The sequence below is a fragment of the Electrona antarctica genome, assembly GCF_951216825.1.
Source record: "Electrona antarctica genome assembly, chromosome: 2".
NCBI lineage: Eukaryota > Metazoa > Chordata > Actinopteri > Myctophiformes > Myctophidae > Electrona > Electrona antarctica.
The window spans coordinates 24281129-24300878 of record NC_136807.1 but is presented as its reverse complement, the minus strand read 5'-3'; the positions used below and the strand labels follow the sequence as shown (position 1 = coordinate 24300878).

The following is a 19750-nucleotide window of genomic DNA, read 5'->3' as shown; positions in this document are numbered from 1 at the left end:
AGTTACATTGTTGTTAAACATCTGCCTTACTGAATTTAAAAGAAGTCTTCACAATAATTTAGTAGAATAATTGTTATTTTGATCAACGTTTGACTGTTATCTCTCCTATGGTACAACATTAATACAGCATGGAATTGTGGATAAAATCTAATGCAACGACAACAAAATATTCTATGTTTTGGGTCTGAGAGGCTAAATCTCATCAAATGGTGGTTCATGGCTCAAATGTCAAATAAATAATGGACCTGATATGAAAAGAGTGATGCAATGTACAGTTGGGTGCCACCGATATTGTCCCTTATCATTTGACCCATTTAGGCCTGACCTCAAAATTTAAAAAAATCCTTCTAAATCCTCCATATTTTCACGATTTTTTAAAAATAGCAGACCTACAAGCTCATAGCGCGCCACTCGGTGGCGCGCTATGAGCTTGTAGATCTGCTATTTTTCAATAGCTAAATTATAACGTTAATTATAACATTATAATGTTTAAAACACCAAAAGGGGTTCCCGCCCAAAATGGGTTAACTGTCCTTTTGCGCAGATCACGCAAACCTCAGCAAAAAGAAAAGGACAATATCGATGGCCTCCAACTGTATCTGCATGCATGGATCATGTATTAACACCTTCTGTAAACCCTACACTACAGTATATCCTCACTTTAGGGTGGAAACCTTGTATGTCCAAAATAGTTACTTGTTTTACTTGTAAAACAGAAAAATAACCTGTGCTCCAATGAAGAAATGATTTAATCACAAGCTCTTGATAAGTGATTCAATATTCCCACAGTACGAAAAAGTCCTTCTGCACACCTACAAAGGACAGGTGCGTCGGATAACAGGAAACTGATAGGTAGAAAAAAGAGAATCCCGCACACTGTCTTCACTTAGGTTGGTTTTTATTGCCATAAAAAAACAACCTAAGTGAAGACAGTGTGCGGGATTCTCTTTTTTCTACCTATCAATATTCCCACAGTAAAATAAAATACACAGAAAAAAGGAATATGCAAATATTGATTGGCTATTTTTGCACGTTTGTGTGATGCTATAGTATGATGAAGTAGGGCATTAATACAAAACAATAAAAATATACGTAAAAATATGAAATAAGGACAATGTTTGTGCCTGTGAGTACCACTAACCCTGTGAGTAACAATCGCTGACCCCAGGCGTCTGTACTTTTATCTATACCAAATCCCTTCACTGAAAATAGTCAATCTACCAGCAATGTGTCAGACTGTGTTTACTTGTTATCTCTCCAGATTCCAGAAAGCACCCAAAACTATTTTTTGTTCAGGCCTAGAACTCAGAATCATGTTTGTGCTGAGCTCAGCGCTAACTGCTTACATTGGGGGTTGTTATCTATGTGCAGTATCTCCAGTAGGAGTTGCATCATTATGACCAATACATTACTCTGTGAAAGATCGGATACTTGTTAACAAAAATGTTCTGAAGCTAGCAACACTGCTTTGTCAGCAGTTTGTACTGTAATAACTGATTATTAGTAGAATGACGACATCTCTGACTCTGACTCTGACTCATCTAGACGAGTGGTTCTCAAACTTCCGTTCAATAACTTCTTCATCCATGGCACCCATGAATTACATCGTTACTTTATAGCACCTTACATCATTTATGTCATATTATGGCATGTTGTAATTACTTGCGCAAGCAGAGCGTGCAAGTAATGTTATCAGTCAGGTGCTACGATGCGTATGTCCCTTAGCAGCATATGATATGACGTCATATGCTTGCACGGTACATACGGAAGCAGACCGTGCAGGTATGTTTTCCGTCATGCTACGGGTGGATTAAAGGGACATACGCATCAAACCACCCGAGTAACCGTATACCACTAATCAACTGTGTTAAATTACATATACATATATACATAGACATATGAGCATATGCGAATAAAAAAACTAGAGGATAGAAAGAAAAAGCAAAACCGTAAGGACCAAGAAAAACGTAATAAAAACCGAATAAATGAAACCGATGGACAACGAAAGGAACGGCTTTCAAAAAGACGGAATTCATACGTTAAAAATATGAGTAAAATACCACTTGAAATTCAAGAAAATAAAAAACTTAAGAGAAACAGACGACTTCGAAATATCCGAACAAAAGAAACGGATGAAAGACGAAAGGAACGTTGGTTATGCGTAACAAAAATCTCAAGAATATGGGAATACAAAAACTAGAGGAGATCAACGGAAATTAAACTCATAAACTAGAACTGTGTGATCGAAAAATGGATACAAAGAAAAACCAAAACCATAAGGACAACCAAATACGTAAGGAAAACCAAATAAATGAAACCGATGGACAAGGAAAGCAATGTTATTGAGAGTTTAAAATAAATAATATTAATACTGTATACGTAACAACATATATTTTTTCAATTAATATATATTCTTTTTCATCTGATATCCATGACTTGTTTTTCTTCGAGAAACTACAAGTGTTTCCTGGACACTTCTAAAACGATGGGACTGTATTTCCTTTATAGATAGAAGATTTGACCATACTTTAAAATACTACTTTTTTTCCTCCAAAAGCAAGGTATGTAGCAAATAGCAAAACCTAATAATTCAATATGGCAAACGTTCTTTCACAGAGAGGCTGAGATTTGAACGTTTGTAGCGGTCTACAGTAGCCTACTTGCACGCTCTGCTTGCGCACTGTGCTTGTGTGCAACAACTCAAGTAGGCACTCGACAGAGTGCAGTTCTAGTTGTAAATATTTTACCCTAAGATACAGTATGTCACAAGGACAATATCCGTTTCCATTTTTGACGAAGAGATGTATTATATTTAAAAAGAACTCATGCAGGTCTGTTTCACTATAGCTGGTGAAACTGAAGTGATATTGATGAATTCCAAATATTATAAACGTTTGCACCCACTTTGAGAAACCTTCACCTAGACACATCTCTGTGCTATAGGGGCTATAGGGGCGACTGTGGCTCAAGAGGTAGAGCAGGTCGTCCAATGATCCATGGGTCGGCGGTTCGAATCCCGGCTCCTCCTGGCTACATGTCGAAGTGTCCTTGGGCAAGACACTGAACCCCAAATTGCTCCCGATGTGCTGGTTGGTACCTTGCATGGCTTCCGCCGCAATCGGTGTATGAATGTGTGTGTGAATGGGTGAATGTAATGCACAATCTATGTAAAGCGCCTTGGATAAAGGCGCTATATAAATGCACCATTTACCATTTACCATTTATACGATTATGCTTGACGTAGCAGTAGCAGACGTAGCAGTTGACGTAGCATCAAGGATGGCAAGGCAACACAGTTGGGCAGATTTTCCCCAAGTGCAGAATAAGTGACAAAACAAAGGAGACCAAATATCTCCTCAGAGACTGACAACTTCCTCGACCAGCACCAGACATCAGCAGACAGCAGACTCTGGGGAGATAACGAAGGCTTTGTTCCATTTAGTGTATCACAGACTTCATTTTTGTAGTTATTATTATTTAGGGGAGCTAGCCCTTCCAATGTCTGCCTTTTGAAATTATGTCATATGGCAGCCAAGTCTATGGACTTTTATTATTTAGGGCACTGTTAAACAAACCAATTGACCAATATAAATACATCTTGTGACTGCATGGCTTTGTTTTAAACAATAACACACTGCATTCATGTCTGAGTAAATTTGTATTGAATTTTATTTCAAGGACCCCCATAACTCTTGAGAGTATACACTTTCAGAGTTACACACCTGTAAGGGTGCGTAATTTGGAAGGCCCTCAAGGAACCATGAGGGTCCCTGGACCACACTTTGAAACCACTGGTGTAGCAGAGTGAATATAATATCAGCACCCTGACTCTGACCAGAATGGAACACAACCTTAATTAGCATCCTTGGTAACATCTGTGACGGAAAGTAAGGAAGATTAATTGGCCCGATTTCTTTCCAATACTGGCTGCTGTGCATGCATATAGCTTATTATACCTTGCTAGCCCAAAAAATAGTGAGGCTAGGGTTCATGTGGTTACAGTATCTAGGCTGCTAGTACTACTATATTTACTATTTACCCTCACCTACCTGGAAGCAACAGCCTGCAGACACTCCACCCAGCTGAATCCATTATGTTAATATGTGCTAGATGTCGTCTTGAGTCTAGTTCCCTCCTCCCTCTCTGTCTTTTAACTTCCTGCCAGTGTCCTGGTTTGTTCTCTGTTACAAAGTATATACAAGACAAAGAGACACCGTTTTGACAGCTCCGGTTTGGAGGGTTTGTTTACATGTCAGCTAATGTGGGTGCCGGCTAAAGAAGTCCCTGCAAACCATAGTCTGCCGGCCTATTTCCTGTGTCCGATATCTTCATTATCCAGCTGTGTGTCTGTGTTTAAATGGAGTGCTCTGTCTGTGAGGTCACACAATTCAGACTGCCATGTGCATCTCCCAGCGCGACAGGCATCTTGGCGCGGCATCTGGGAGCATCTCTGCTTCGAGTAAATCTACTTGAGTACTAAATTAAATAGAAACAGTGGTTTGCAGTTTGTTGTAACTGTTGGAACAGTTACGGTAGGCCTATTTTAAATTCGGACGGAGCAACTTCCGGTCAGATTTGTAACTGTTGAGTTGACTAATGTTTCTCCAGTGCCGCTGGGTTTAGCACTAACAGCACGTTGTCGGCTCTATAGAACACAAGTGGATGAAGTCATCATCTTCACGTGGGGAAGGCTCATAGGCGCGTGCGGCACTGCTGTGTCTTATTTGTGGTGAATAATTGAAGGAGACGTGGGGGGAGCTTGCACTATCAGCAGGCCACATCAATCACTGCCTGCATCACTGTCTCTCTCTCTATTCTGTCCCGTCCCGGCCACTTATCCCCGGCCTGACGCGTCCCCCCAATCCTCTCCCCGCCATCTTTTCTCCCCCCAACTAAAGTAATTTTCTGTCTGGCATCCAAAAGACAGACAAGACAGGCCCGCATATGGCTCCTGGACGGTTTGTGTGTGTGTGTGTGTGTGTGTGTGTGTGTGTGTGCGTGTGCGTGTGCGTGCGTGCAAAGGGGTGGGGGGGGGGGGGTGTTTGGGTTCTGCTTGTGTGCTAAAAAGTGATTACAATCATGGCACTTGCCATAAGTCTGTCCAAGTTCTCCTCACAGTCCCATTGTTGAAGAGCAAGAGGAAGCGAAATGAGCGATCACTTGTGTTTACGAGCGTACAACATTCATCTTCCCACTGTCTGATATCCGACAGCACGCATTGAACTGACCTGGTAGGAACTCGTCTCTGTCGGTTGGAAACCTCATGTCCTGAACTGTTACTTTGTAGGATAAAAAAAAAAAGAAGAAATATAGCAGATGTACAAGTTGTGTGGATCTGCTACTTTTGATGCTTTTGTGTGACGCTGTAGCGTGATCAATTACAGAAAATTACAAAAAGTTAGAATATGTAGATAAGGGGTTTCGGCCCGGTGGCAAGGAAATCTGCGTTCAATTCATTGCAGCCACATGTAAAATCCTTGTCTCGTTCATTGCAGCAAATAATTGACTGCAGCTCTTCCTCCCTTTTTGCAGGTCATTCTTGCTTAATTTTGGTCAGTGCATTTGTTTTAGTCTAGAGGTCTTCAACATGGGGTCTGGGACCACTACAGTAAACAGGTAGCCCAGAGCCAAAGGGTCAAGTTTACTAAGTATTCAGGGTTTAAGGTTATATGTCAGAAAATCAGCATGAATCCAATGCATGAACAGAAAACATCATGTGTAAACAAACAAACAAAAACATATTTTTGTCCCAACACTGATGATAGTGCTGTCAAACACGTCTATGAGGCTATTAAATCTATGAAAACAATCATATGCATACATTATGTAGGGGGGGGGGGGGACTTGTTTCATCTCTCTCAAAGCTAAGGGTTCCTTGGCTTGAAAAGCATTGAAGACCCCTGACTAGAGACCCTATGGAACATTGGAACATGCACACATGAATATCTTTTGTTTAAACAAAATATATTTGTGATTTGTGTGATATTTGTGATATCGATAGTCCATTTAGGTTTGGTAGGTGATTGTTTTATTTATTTATTTATTTGGTAAAAATAAATGGCAAAAGGGAATCTTCATTTGGGGATACCAATTGTATCCAATCAGGAGAGAGAGTTCACACAGGACACACAATAAGAAGTGATGACACAAAGAAGTGGGCACACTGTAGAATGGGAAGCTGATAAACGTATTAGCCTGGCTCTGGTCCATAGCTAGTATTAGCCTATGTTTCTTTTTAATAAAGAGCAGGAGAGATAGGGCGACCCCTGTTACTGAACAAACAGTCATAGCAATGATTACTATCACAATATAGATAGTAATAGTAAAATATTCTGAAATATCAGATAGGCTATACAAGCTCACACAGCATGTCACTTCATGCCGTGCTGCAGACTCGTTCATCTGCTATTTTGGAACATTTCTGAAAAATGACCCCATTCGAAAAAAACGGTGAAAGTGTGAGAGTTATACTACTACTAGAAGGCATTTGTAGAATCGGCCTCAGGTCTCACAGGTTAACCACAACATTTCGCTCACTTACACTTAACCTTTGAATGTGTTCTTGTCGACAGATATAGACGAGTGCAGCATCAACCGCGGTGGGTGTAAGTATGGCTGCATCAACAGTCTGGGCAGTTACGAGTGCACCTGTCCGCCTGGATACAAGCTTCACTGGAACAAGAAGGACTGCATTGGTATGTAGCAACACTGCCCCCCGGTGGTCACAACACACACTCGCACTCCAGTCTATGACACTATACAGTTTAGAGTCATGGTTCCATTAGAGCAGTTGTTCTCGGTGTGGGGTCCAGGGACCCCCAGGGTTCCTTGAGGGGGTTTCCAAATGGACTCTCATTATGAATTTATGTCTATAACCCGTATTTGTACGCTCAGAGTTGTGTGTGTGCATGCGTGCGTGCCAATGTGTGTGTCAGTGATTCAGCGTGTGTGTGTTCTCTCGTCCCCCAGAGCTGGTGAAGTGTCTTTCTGGGACGGTGGCTCCCAAAGCCACTCTGACCTGCAGCAAGACGGGCAAGAAGGAGAGCTGTTCCCTCACCTGTGCTTCGAAAGCCCACTATCTGTCAGGTATACTGCTTCTAAAGCTGTCAGGACCGCTCTGCGACCTCAGACATTGTGTTCACCTGAGTTTGTTCGGTTAATGTGTGTGTGTGTGTGTGTGTGTGTGTGTGTGTGTGTGTGTGTGTGTGTGTGTGTGTGTGTGTGTGTGTGTGTGTGTGTGTGTGTGTGTGTGTGTGTGTGTGTGTGTGTGTGTGTGTGTGTGTGTGTGTGTGTCATATATGGCGGAGACGCTGTTACTTATACCCATAGAGTACTGTGTGACATGCCTGTTGTATCATGAAAACACATACCATGACTTTGCAGATGTAACTTTAATGCACCTATAATATTTGTGTCCTTGTATGCATACCCTTTGTGTGGACATAAATAAATGGTTAAAATGTGTGTGTGTGTGTGCGTTCTCTCCTGTAGAGTCTGACAACAGCTACTCGGTGAGCTGTGGGATCCCCATCCTACGAGGGAAGGCCCCCTCACGCTTCAACACCAGCAGCAGTCACAGCTGCTTAGGTCTGCTCCCCACCCTCCACATCATAACACTTATGCACACTTATGCGTGCGTGCGTGCGTGCGTGCGTGCGTGCGTGCGTGCGTGCGCGCGTGCGTGTGTAATGTCCACTGCGGTACTTTCTTTCATTATTGTTTACTTACTTTTAAGTAACACTGTGACACTGGGCTGTAATACAAGTTGAACTTCAGTGTTCTGTGGTGATAACATTCCAGTGTGTTTGTTGTAGAGACTCTGACTGCTCCAGTGAAGCAGACGGCCTCTTTCAAGATCAAAGATGCCAAGTGTCACCTCCATCCCAAGGTCACCGGGAGGACGGAGGACAGGGGTCGGACGCTAGGCCCAGGTAAATACAAAATGAATCATGAAATAGGGGTCCATGACCTAATGCAGTGGTTCTCATGCCAGTTGCCCCATCGGAAAATATGTTGTGCCATAGACACCCATACGATATGTATATTGTCAATTATATTTGATTCTTGCATCCCGCAGGAATTTTATTTCCAAATAGCCGATGTCATTTATATAGAGGTTAAAGTGGTTAAATTGATTTTGATGGTATATTAACTAATTTAGCTGGGGACCCCCTGGAACCACCTGAAGGACCTCTGGGGGTCCCCAGACCACACTTTAATGCATCAAATCAGCTTGGTAACCCCTGCGGGTTAGGGTTCTTCATTTATTATTATTACCAGTAAGACGCCCTAAAGGGCGAGGTCACGTGCACGCATCATCCGCCTGGGTGACGGAAGACTGCTGCGCACGCAGACTGCTGGGAGCTTTGGCATGGGGGGGGCAGATCAACATATGGAATGAATTCTGTACTGGCCATATATGGAGCGTGTCTTGAGTGTACAGGGTTTGATGAGGTCAGATCAACATTATGGAATGTCAGAACAGGTCAGCTCCATATATGGAGATCTAAGGGTGGCAGTGGGGTCAGTGTCGTGAGTGTACAGGGTTTGATGAGGGCGTGGGTAGGGCCGAGCCGTAATTTTCGGGCCTGTTGAGAACTCTAGTTTTCGCCGGCTGCCGGGCGCGTCTGCACTAGTAAATTTGGGGGCGGGCCCGTCTAGAGTTTGAATGGACACCTGTCCATTCAAATCAGTCAAAAGGGAGACATCGAAGAGGAAGGACGGGTGGGGATGAATCAACATATGGAATGTCAGAACAGGTCAGCTCAATATATGGAGATCTAAGGATTTGAGGTCTGAGGTCAGATACAGAATTGCTGGCCGGCTTCATATATGCAGATTTAGGTGATGATCCAGTCTTCTCCATGTATGGCTATCCAGGGTTTGATGAGGTCAGTGTCGTGATCTTCATATATGGAGACAGCCATATATGGAGCGCATCATGAGGCGTGATGGACTGACGCCTGACGGCCATATACTGTATGGTGGTGTGGTGACAGGTTTTGATAGTTGTTGTTGTTGTTGTTGTTATTAGGAGGGGGGCAGCCTTGCAGCAGCTGCCTGGTGACATTTGTCAACCTGAAATGTGACTCCTCCAAGAAAGCCAAGGGGCGTCGTGCTCGCAACCCCAGCAACAAGGAGGTGACCCGCATCACCTTGGAGTTGGAGGCTGAGGTCAAACCTGGAGACACCACAGGTAGCTTTCACTTTGAAACACTGTTGGGGGTCATATGAAAATTCTTCTTCTGCCCATAATACATACATGCAGAGTCACATGTTTATGAAACTTTACAGTATAGTAGAGTATCCTGACAAATAGCAATGAAACCAGTCTTACTCAAATTGGCTAAAGGAGGCTCTATATACTGCCTTGATATATTGAATCAAGGCCGATGTCCAGGCCGATGTCCAGGCAGTTGTAATCTGAGCTGTTTTGAACCCATGTCCAGGCAGTTGTAATCTGAGCTGCTTGCGGCAGCGTATGGAGAAGCAGGTGAAGACGTACATCAAAGCTCTGAAGAAGTCCATCAACCAGGAACGCTTCCTGATCCGCGTGGCCGGCCTGGAGTACGAGGTGGCCCAGAAGCTGCAGCAGGGCTCGGCCTCCAACCATGATACCTGTGGGCCCGGCCGCGAGAAGGACAGTGGCCGCTGTGGTAAGATCCGAGGGGGAACTGACCAGGAAGTGTTGTCTTGAAGTGCATCCCACACAGCCCGGTGCCGTGTCATTAGTCCGACGGTTCATTTTTCCGACGGTGCGTTGGTCCGACTCGCACATTACTAACCCTAACCTTAACCCTAAACCTAAGCACACACGGAAGCCACAGGTTAGTCTTAACCGGCCACATATGTCAAAGCCACGGGTGAGTCTTAACCGGCCACGGGTGAACATATGTCGGACTAACGGGATGTCGGAGTTATGGACAGTCCCCCACAGCCCACAGTCATCTTTAGGTTGAATTCCCAGATGATTCACCAATGAGACTTTGGAGAGAAACTCCTCCCACACTATGATTTGCTGCTCTTTTGTCATCAGTGCTATGCTGTCACTGTCAGGTGATGCTTAGCAGCATCATCTTCTTCTCCAGTTTCTGCAAGCTCCTCCTCTTCATCTTCTTCCTCCTCATCTTCCTCTTCCTCCTCACCCTCTTCAGCATCAGCAGCAGTGTCTTGTTCCTTGTTTTTCTCCTCGTCCCCTTTTTGCTTCAGGTCACACTGGCAGCTACAAAAGATGCAACAATACAAAGCGCCAAAGCGGCCAGTGTTGATTTTTATGACATTTTTTTATTTAGATGTAGTAATAGTCTTTTGAATATGTCATCTAAAATGTTTTAGTGTTTGTCTAGTTTTAGAATATCATGTGATTTTAGTCGATTAAAAACACAATGTATGTATTTTGGTTGGCCTTGCGTTGTAATGCTTGATTTTACACTTGGTTGCATGCTGAAAATAGTCGATCTACGAGCTCACAGTCACAACACATCTCAGTGCAACATGTTGTGAGCTTGTAGATCTGCTATTTTCAGAGTGCAACACTCGAGAGCAACAAAGCAATGTCTTTAGTTCTACTGGATCTCTTCTTCACTAGTCCCTCCCTAACATTTGAGTCTAGCTTTTTATCTGTTGACAAAATTGTCAGTCTTAGTCATCGTAGCTTCGTTTTTATGTAGTTTTTATTTAGTTTTATCAGTGAAAAAAGGCAGTCGACAAATATTTTTCATCATAGTTTTAGTCGATGAAATCACTGTGAACACAACGTTGAAAAGTGGTGAAGTGGTCCTTTAATATTTAAGGTTATAATAGCAAAAAACAAACAAGTATGAACAAGTTGAATCAACATGTGAATATCGGTTCATGTCCCGATCCGATGATGTCATCGGTAGGACAAACTCGACCCATGCAGTGCCACGCTATACAATACAAGTGGAATAAATTCTGAAAATAAACATGAGCTAGTTCCAGCCATAGGTTTGATGCATGTGCTCTCTCTAACCTCTGACCCTGGTGTTTTTTGTGTGGCTGTTCTCTCAGTCAGATGCTTGCCGGGGTCGTATTACCACGGAGAGCAGGAGCGCTGTGTCCAGTGCCCACCGGGCACCTTCCAGGAGAGGGAGGGGCAGCTGGCCTGTGACCTTTGCCCCGGCAGCGACGGCCACGGACCCGCCGGAGCACGCAACATCTCGTCCTGTGCAGGTATTTTCAGAGCGCGACCAAGTGTAAAAAAAGGCATTACGACGCCATCAAGGCCTACCAAAAGGTAGGGCTGTCAAACGATTAAACATTTTAATCAGATTAATCACAGTTTCAAAATGATGTATGTATGTATGTATGTAGGTATGTATGTATGTATGTTGTATTTATAACAAAAACGTATGGCAGGATGGTCTCTCACCCCGTTGTCGTGCTATCTGCAGCCTTTTATGGGAATAACCAACTTGTGTTTTTTCCTCATCCAGATAGGGCTAGATAGTGCAGTGTGGATGGGATTAATTTCACAATTTAATTAACTCAGTTAACTCACTCATTTTGACAGCCCTACTAATAATATGACTAATTTCATTAAAAAGATATGATTAAAACTACATAAACTTGCCATCAAAACCAACACTGCTCCGCAGGCCAGTGTCCCACAGGCTCCTCCTCCAGTGACGGGTTCAAGCCGTGCCAGCCGTGCCCAACGGGCAGCTACCAGCCGGACCTGGGACGCACCCTGTGCTTCCCCTGTGGAGGGGGGCTCGGCACCAAGCGAGAGGGCTCCAGCTCCTTCCACGACTGTGAAGTTAAAGGTGACTCATTGTTCATGCATTTATTTGACCATCTTCCTTTAGTTTAAAGTCAACCAGCGTGCTCTATGTGTCTGTCTGCACTCCCCACCCTGCCCTCCCTGACCACTTGAGAGCTTTTAAAAATTAACTAAAAATATACCTTTTAAGAAAATGGTTTTCTTCGTTCTGCTATTTTTGAAAGATTGTGAACAGTTGTGCAAATCTTTGAATATGATATCATTATTATTTCAAACTGTCTGCTAAAGCAGCTATAACTACACCACCTCTCCCCCTCTCATGCAGTAATTGACAATATATAAATTATAAAAATACCAACATTGATGAGGCAGTAACAATATATGGTTTTCTTCATTTCCTGAAAAATGAATATTTGGGAGTTAGGTGGTTTCTCCCCGACAGCAGAGATATATTTAAATTGAACATTTTTTTGACTCAAGTCTTTGCTTCCGGAACAAAATATTTTGGGATGGGGGTCCGCAGCCAAATATACTGTATACTGATATGAAAACGGAGGCGTGCACATGGGTTGGTTAACCGTTTCCAGTGCTAGTTTGATCCGCCCATCTATGCCCAGAAAAGCACAGGGCTTCTTTCAGCGCCATTGCGGTAGATCTAGGTCAATTGAAGCCTATTTTTTTATACTACGCTTACCGCCATTGCCGTTGATTAATGGCAATTGCGCTATTATAGTGCATTCGATCGATCAAGCCATAATGCTACTTACGTTAGCATCGGGTAGCTAGCTGTTGCTGTCACAAGACTCCGTCGCTCATCTTAGATCATCGGCACCATAAGAATCCATTCTATCCAGTTCTTTCAATCGCCTGTATCTCCTATTCCTTGTCCCAGATGGCATTTTGGTCAAAACAACGTTTCTTTGATGGCACAGAGCCGGCGATGAGGAGCCCTCCAGTGCCCCGGTATAGACCATATTGTAAACAACAGTTGAACGAGACCTGTTAAACTTACTAGGATAATACTACTTCCGGTAGTCTGGAAATGTGGCTTTTCAAAATAAGAGCTCGACTGGGAAAAATGCTGGCGTGAATATTAGATCCTAATTTTTCCATAAATGCTAGCGGGCTAAGTGGTAATGTATTGGATAATGTATTGGTTTAACCAGTGTTTTTTGTTTTATAGTCCAGTGTTCTCCAGGACATTACTACAACACTACAGTCCACCGGTGTATCCGCTGCCCACTGGGGACGTACCAGACGGAGTTCAGACAGAACTACTGCATCACCTGCCCGGGGAACACCACCACCGACTTTGACGGGGCCACCAGCGTCTCCCAGTGCAAGAGTGAGTCATTAAATTAATTAATCCATATTTATATAATAATAATTATAATAACTAGAAAACATGTCATAGAAACATTGTGAAAAAGGCCATGAAATTGTGACAGTCAGTCAGTTTTAATTGTGTGTGTGTGTGACAACTCATACACTGAGTTGTCTGTACTCAGATTTGAACCCATGACTTTGTGTCCTGAAGGCGAGAGCCCTACCTACTGAGCTAGAGCTATCCGGACACAATCAGTTGTTGTATTATTAACAGCAAAATCATTCAAGAAGGCAATAAGCAAATATACTTTGAGTACAATTATACCCCAATTGTAGTGGGGTATAATAAATTAACACCACACCTACCATCAGTTCCCAGGACTTCCAGCAAACTTGCAGCACCAAACCAAGCTAATCGTCATACACTGAGTTGGCAGTGCCCAGATTTTAACCCATGAATTTGTGTTCCAAAGGCGGTACATTTGCCTCATGACAAACACCAGGATTTAGGGTCTCTTTTAACACGGCAGGTCAAACAAAATACAAAATAACCCCCCCTCCCCTCTCAAAGAAATGTATTATTTTGTTTGTCTTGTCTCCAAGTCCAAATTATCAAAATAAAAAGCTGGGACAACATTTTGTTGTCACTTAAATGGTTATATTTCACTTAGGGTATAGGCTATTCTCAGATATTCAATATTCATTTTAAAACAAAAAAAACAAAAAAAACTGTATAATTAAGTCGTTCTCAAAGTGGGGTTCAGTGGAAACACCCTTCAACCCTGGTGGAAAAGGGGCCTGAGGATGTGCAAAGGTTGGGTCTCTGAGGTTCCTTGAACTAAATACATAAAGGTTTGAGAACCACCCGGTACAATCCATGCTGTGTTTGTGTTTGTGTGCGTTTATGCGTAGACCGAGAGTGTGGTGGAGAGATGGGAGAATTCACAGGTTACATCGAGTCACCCAACTACCCTGGGAACTACCCTGCCAATGTGGAGTGCATTTGGAACATCAACCCGCCCAGCAAGCGCAAGATCCTCATTGTGGTGCCCGAAATCTTCCTGCCCTCCGAGGATGAGTGTGGAGATGTACTGGTCATGAGGAAGAACTGTGAGTAGAATTCTGAACTGAGTACAGATACATACACATGTGTGTACTCATATTATATGCATATAAATAAATATGTAAAACTTTGATTAAAGGGCAACTGGTTTACATTATCGTCACCTTCCTAAAATGATGTGCTTGCTGCTTGGTCATGCCAAAATCATCTCTTCATGACACAATGTGCTATGGCTACCTGCCTATATCCTTATTGAAAAGACCATGCTGTTCCCACCCCAGTAGTATCAAGTAACAAGACAATGTGACTTAGGTCACCTTCACACCAGAAAGCTTTACTGCGATTAAAACGAATCCTGCTGCACATTGTCGGAAAGTGCGCTTCGTTTGGCAGGTGTGAAGCTTCATTCGAATCCTAATGTGCATCAAAGAACCACATTCTACTCCGCCAAAAAACGGGGGTTTCGCTTCGCTTCAAAACGCAGCAGAGTGCGGATCACTGCAGGTGTGAATGCAATCGCATTAAACATAGGGAGTGAATGTACCATTGTGGGATGAATAAGTTGGTATTTGGCACACGAGAAGGAAGTAGAAGGCATTATTACGCAGCGACGCATAAAGATGACCCGTGGACACACGTCGTCTAATGAAGAGATAGAAGCCCTTATTGCAATATGGCCAGACCATCATATTGCTATATTCTGCAAGTATATGCAGAATATAGCATATGTTGCATATATATATGCCATATTCAGGTTCATATATGTGTATATATAGGAAATATATATAGCTTATGCAATTTTTATTTCCATGTGGGGGGTGCGTCAGCTAGGTCAGGAGGTAACAGGGGGTGCATGGTAAAAAAGGTTTGGGAACCGCTGGTGTACTAGACAGTAGGCTACTCCTATAGTAACCTACCAGGTTTATTTAATGTAGGTAGGCTTTAGTAGGCTAGCCGCTACTTTATAAATGTTTAAAACAAGTTAGTAAAGTTGTAGAAGACATCCGTTATTGCGCACGCACGCACGCACGCACGCACGCACGCACGCACGCACGCACACAATTTGGCCTAAGTCAGGTTTACAATAGGGAATGCAAGGCTGACGTCACGGTAGGCTGTCACGCCTACGTCATTTTGATTGTGATGGCCTACAAGCCCTACATATTAGATCTGCAAGTGTATAAAGTTGGTGTTTGAGTGTCTCTCTCTCTCTTTCTCTCTCTCTAATATCTCACACACGTTATACATTCGCGTTAGCGAGCCGATTCATACTGCAGTATAGGGGCATGGGCGACCCGTTTCCTACCTGCTGCTCCATCTGTCTGTCAACCACCACCTCGGTCATTTAATTATTTAATATCACCGAACTAGCTTGCAACATAAAACCGCTATTTATTTACTGCAGAGAGAACACATATGTTTGCAGTTTGCCTGACGCTTGTCAGTTGTCACTCTTGTGCTTTCTGCTTCTATATTCTGTCTGACTGGGACAGCGACTAGTCTGGGACAGATCAAGTGACTGAGACTCTGAGAGTCATAAAGTCATTATGTCGTAAAAACAATTTCAAAGCGGAGATTTGATTCGGAGAGTCTCTTCATCTGTGATTTACAGCTGGTCATCACGGACGTGCACCTCTCCGTATAGTCCCGTACACTCTCAGTAACCTCAGTAGTTAATTTAACTCTGAGTCAGAGTTAAATGAACACTCGTGTTTTTAGTGTGTAAAAACCTCAATGAGAAGTGCCCTTCTTAGAAAGTCCCTAGTATTATTTGGGTAGGCTATACTATATTTTTATTGTCCATTTTGTCCAAGTGACAAAGCACATAGGGCTCCATTTTTGTCTCAGACTTTACCCACAGCGCGGCCCGCAATTCAGCCGCTGCCCGAAAATTACGAATATAGGAGCTTTCTCTGTCCCTTAATGATATTTTCGTCCCGCGTCACCCGCTATATTTTTTGCCGACACCGTTTTTTGCGCCTAGAGGTGTGGTCATGGGCGTGTTGGCACGCTTTCCCCTAAATTGCTATTTTGGTCACATACATTTGGGAAGTCGATAGTGGAGTTTAAAAGCACCCGTAAGCCGTGCCAAATTAGTTCGGTATAGAGCGGCGCACGGCACGCCGTTAATCTAATCTTCTTGTGTTGTCGGCCAAATTCTTTCAAACATTCAAGGAATGCTTACAGGATATACAATAAGGAGAGGTTTTGAAACCCAAATGAGTCAGCGTTGGTTTTATAGCGTGTTTCTTCTCCCCCCACAGGGTCCGCTACATCCATCACCACCTACGAAACGTGTCAGACGTACGAGCGACCCATCGCTTTCACGGCACGCTCCAGAAGACTGTGGATCAACTTCAAGTCCAATGAGGCCAACAGTGCCCGAGGCTTCCAGATCCCCTATGTCACTTATGATGGTACATATAGCCCAAACATTCACCATATGCACACTCTTGCGTAGAGGGGCCCCTTCCCGTCTTCCTTCACAGGTGTTACCGATGATCCATTCTGGTCAAACAGAGCTGCTATTGTGCATGTGTGTTGGCTCACTGGAAGCACTCTCCTACACCAGTGGTTCTCAAAGTGTCATTGAGTGTGTTCCAAATGGCCCTGTACAGGTGTGACCCTTATGGGTCCATTTGTTTCAATTTGTACACTCTCAGAGTTATATGGGGTCTGGAACACAGCCTTAACTAGAAATGAACAATGAACAAAAAATGAACTATGAACAAAGAAGGTTAACTAAAAACAGGTTTACTTTAGGTGACATAACAGTTCTCTGACCTAGAACAATATTGTGTTGCCTACAGCAACCACACTAATTAGTATCATCGGTAACACAATGAAGGAAGTAGGGAAGCGGGGCCCGGAAGTAGGAAGAGTCCTCTCCAAACGGGCAGCTGTGCATACATGTACCCTATTGTCATTGATGCCAGCTGCTTGTCACTGGAGACAGGATGGTGCTGATTTGTCAAATCAGTCGCTCTTCAAAACTGAAAATGTGCCTGTGTTGCTGTGACTTCACAGAGGACTACGAACAGCTTGTGGAAGACATCGTAAGGGACGGAAGACTCTACGCATCGGAAAACCATCAAGAAATCCTTAAGGTTAGGACTTACCTGTAACCAAATGAAAGGTTTGGGCAGGTACATCTCGATTAGATTATTTTAATTGATTTATTTGATTGATTCCTGTCTGAGGAGAGATTTTTACATTTACGTAAAACAAAAAATAAAAAAATAAAAAAACAGGGGATGAGCGAGTGACGTCAGGAGGACTTCAGTAGTCCTCCTGACGACAGAAGGGCAGATTTATTTTTTTAAAAGAGCTTTAACAGTTTCCCCCCTAATGGGTTTTATTAATAATTCAGCTGTGACATGAACCCTTGAAATATGATTCAATTAATTAATTTGCTTAATCTACGGAAAAGCAGGTGATGTGGCGGCGGTGGATCAGGGGTAGAGTGGCCCGATGGTAACCACAAGGTTGCCAGTTCGAACCCGGGCTCCCCCAGAGTTAGTGTTGAAGTGTCCTTGAGCAAGACACTGCTCCTGATGTGCTGGTTGGTGCCTTGCATGGTTTCCGCCGCCATCGGTGTATGAATGGGTGAATGTAAAGCACCTTGGATATAGGTGCTATATAAATGCACCATTTACCATGTACCATTTATATATTAACGAAAGATTATAAAATTAAATTAAAATTATGACAAATAATGCTGAGATAGTAAAGAATTGCCCCTCTCTCCTCTTTCCTGCCAACAGGATAAAAAGCTGATCAAGACTCTGTTTGACGTTCTCGCCCACCCCAACAACTACTTCAAATACACAACTCGAGAGTCCCACGAGATGCTCCCTCGATCCTTCATCCGCCTCATAAGCAGCAAAGTGTCGGCCTTCCTGCGGCCATACAAGTAACGAACTGACTCCAGGTCAGATTATAACCTAACCCCCGTTCCTCCTGCGACCATACAAGTAACGAACTGACTACAGATCAGATTATAAGCCCTGTTCCTCCGAGTAAGTAATGACCAAACCACCTGTGGAGCAGACTCCAGATCCCCCCCCCCCCCCCCACACACACACACACACACACACACACACACACACACACACACACACACACACACACACACACACACACACACACACACACACACACACACACACACACACACATTTTCATGGGACTTCCAACAAATAAAACAAACTACAGTATAGGTATTGTTGTTGGGCAGAAACCTCTTATCTCCATAATTATTTGAGCTGGCTGGGTAGTTTTTCCGTAAATGAACGCCCTATTTCATCATACAAAAGCATCAAAAGTAGCTTGTCGATCTGCTACTTTTGCTGCTTTTGATTTTGAATCCTGAAAAGTAACAGTTTTGGACACATGAGGTTTCCACCCGACAGAGACTTATATATATATATATATTTCATGGGCTTTGACAAAGGCAATTTCACTATGCAGACTTTATTATGGACGTTGAACTTGCATCTGTGTTTTTGGTTCTTTCTGGTTTGCAGTCCCTCACTCCAGTTGTACTGTATAATACCAGGGGTCTTCAGCAGGGGGGGGGGGGCGGGGTCTGGGACCCCTAGGAGGGTTCCCAGAGTTACTGCGGGGGGCTGCCAAATCTTTTGAGTGATACAAACTTTTTTGTTTTTTTACAAACCACTTGAACCCTAGCATCAATATTCTGGAGGGGAGCATTAGCTGAACATAGCAGATCTACAAGCTCACAGCTCACAGTGGTTTGGTATAGACGGGAAAAAAGGATAAGCTCTAAGTCTGGGAAAAAACAAACATTGAAGACCCCTGCTTTATACTGTAAGTGTGGCTCTGATTTTCTCTTTTCCTGTGTTGAAACTCGTGATGCACAATATTGTTCATTGTCATTGGCTGATTCATTATGTGCAGGTTGAATGCGTTCTAACATTACAAGACATTGACTCTGCAAAGTTGTGTGAACTGATTTGAGCTAATCTCCTTCAGCATGAACACAATTAATAAATAATTACAATTAATAAATAATATTTATTATTATTATTATTACTATTATATTGGTGTTAAGATAAACACTACTGGAAACTGCAATATCGGTATTAATCGGTTATCTTAATTCATGTACCAAAATTCCAATATGGTGCGTCCCTAGTTGAAGCCACAGAAATGGATAGAATCTCATTTTGATTGAACATTAAACATGAACTCTGGTCAACAAACAAGGTAAAATAGTCACATACGAAACTGTCTGCCTTGGTAGACAAGATATTTGATATGATTTTCTTTGCTGGGGTTTAATGTGGTTAATGTCGGACTCCATCCATTTGTGAACTCCCTTCACATCATCGCTCAGATCCACTTCATTCCATTCAAAGTTTTTCTCTGTTTGAGCTCTTAGAGCTATATAATTTACTAAAGGTTATTACTGTTAAAACAGTTAATCCACCGTTTTGTCTTCTGTCCAGATTGTACTTTTGTTTACCAACCTTCTCTCCTATCTTCTTACTTCGTACTTTTTTTTTTCACGTATACACCGGTACCATCACCATAATCATTTATTCCTGACGATTTGACAGGAATGTAATACTCTGAGAGACACAGACAGAGATGGG

At 43.0% G+C, this 19750-nt stretch overlaps 1 protein-coding gene across 3 annotated transcripts in view; it reads left to right on the top strand.

Annotated features, from left to right (window-relative positions):
• Positions 1–18720, top strand: part of scube3 (signal peptide, CUB domain, EGF-like 3) — a 197251-nt gene extending 178531 nt beyond the window's left edge. For all 3 annotated transcript variants that reach the window (XM_079528503.1, XM_079528502.1, XM_079528501.1), the window contains 13 exons: positions 6573–6695; positions 6970–7086; positions 7492–7587; positions 7815–7931; positions 9035–9196; positions 9450–9656; positions 11032–11193; positions 11619–11786; positions 12927–13088; positions 13982–14179; positions 16397–16549; positions 17160–17239; positions 17897–18720. In XM_079528503.1, the coding sequence (XP_079384629.1) occupies positions 6573–6695; positions 6970–7086; positions 7492–7587; positions 7815–7931; positions 9035–9196; positions 9450–9656; positions 11032–11193; positions 11619–11786; positions 12927–13088; positions 13982–14179; positions 16397–16549; positions 17160–17239; positions 17897–18049 (1898 nt within the window). In that variant the 3' untranslated portion in view covers positions 18050–18720. The remainder of the gene's footprint in view (positions 1–6572; positions 6696–6969; positions 7087–7491; positions 7588–7814; positions 7932–9034; positions 9197–9449; positions 9657–11031; positions 11194–11618; positions 11787–12926; positions 13089–13981; positions 14180–16396; positions 16550–17159; positions 17240–17896) is intronic.
• The last annotated feature ends 1030 nt before the right edge of the window (positions 18721–19750 follow it).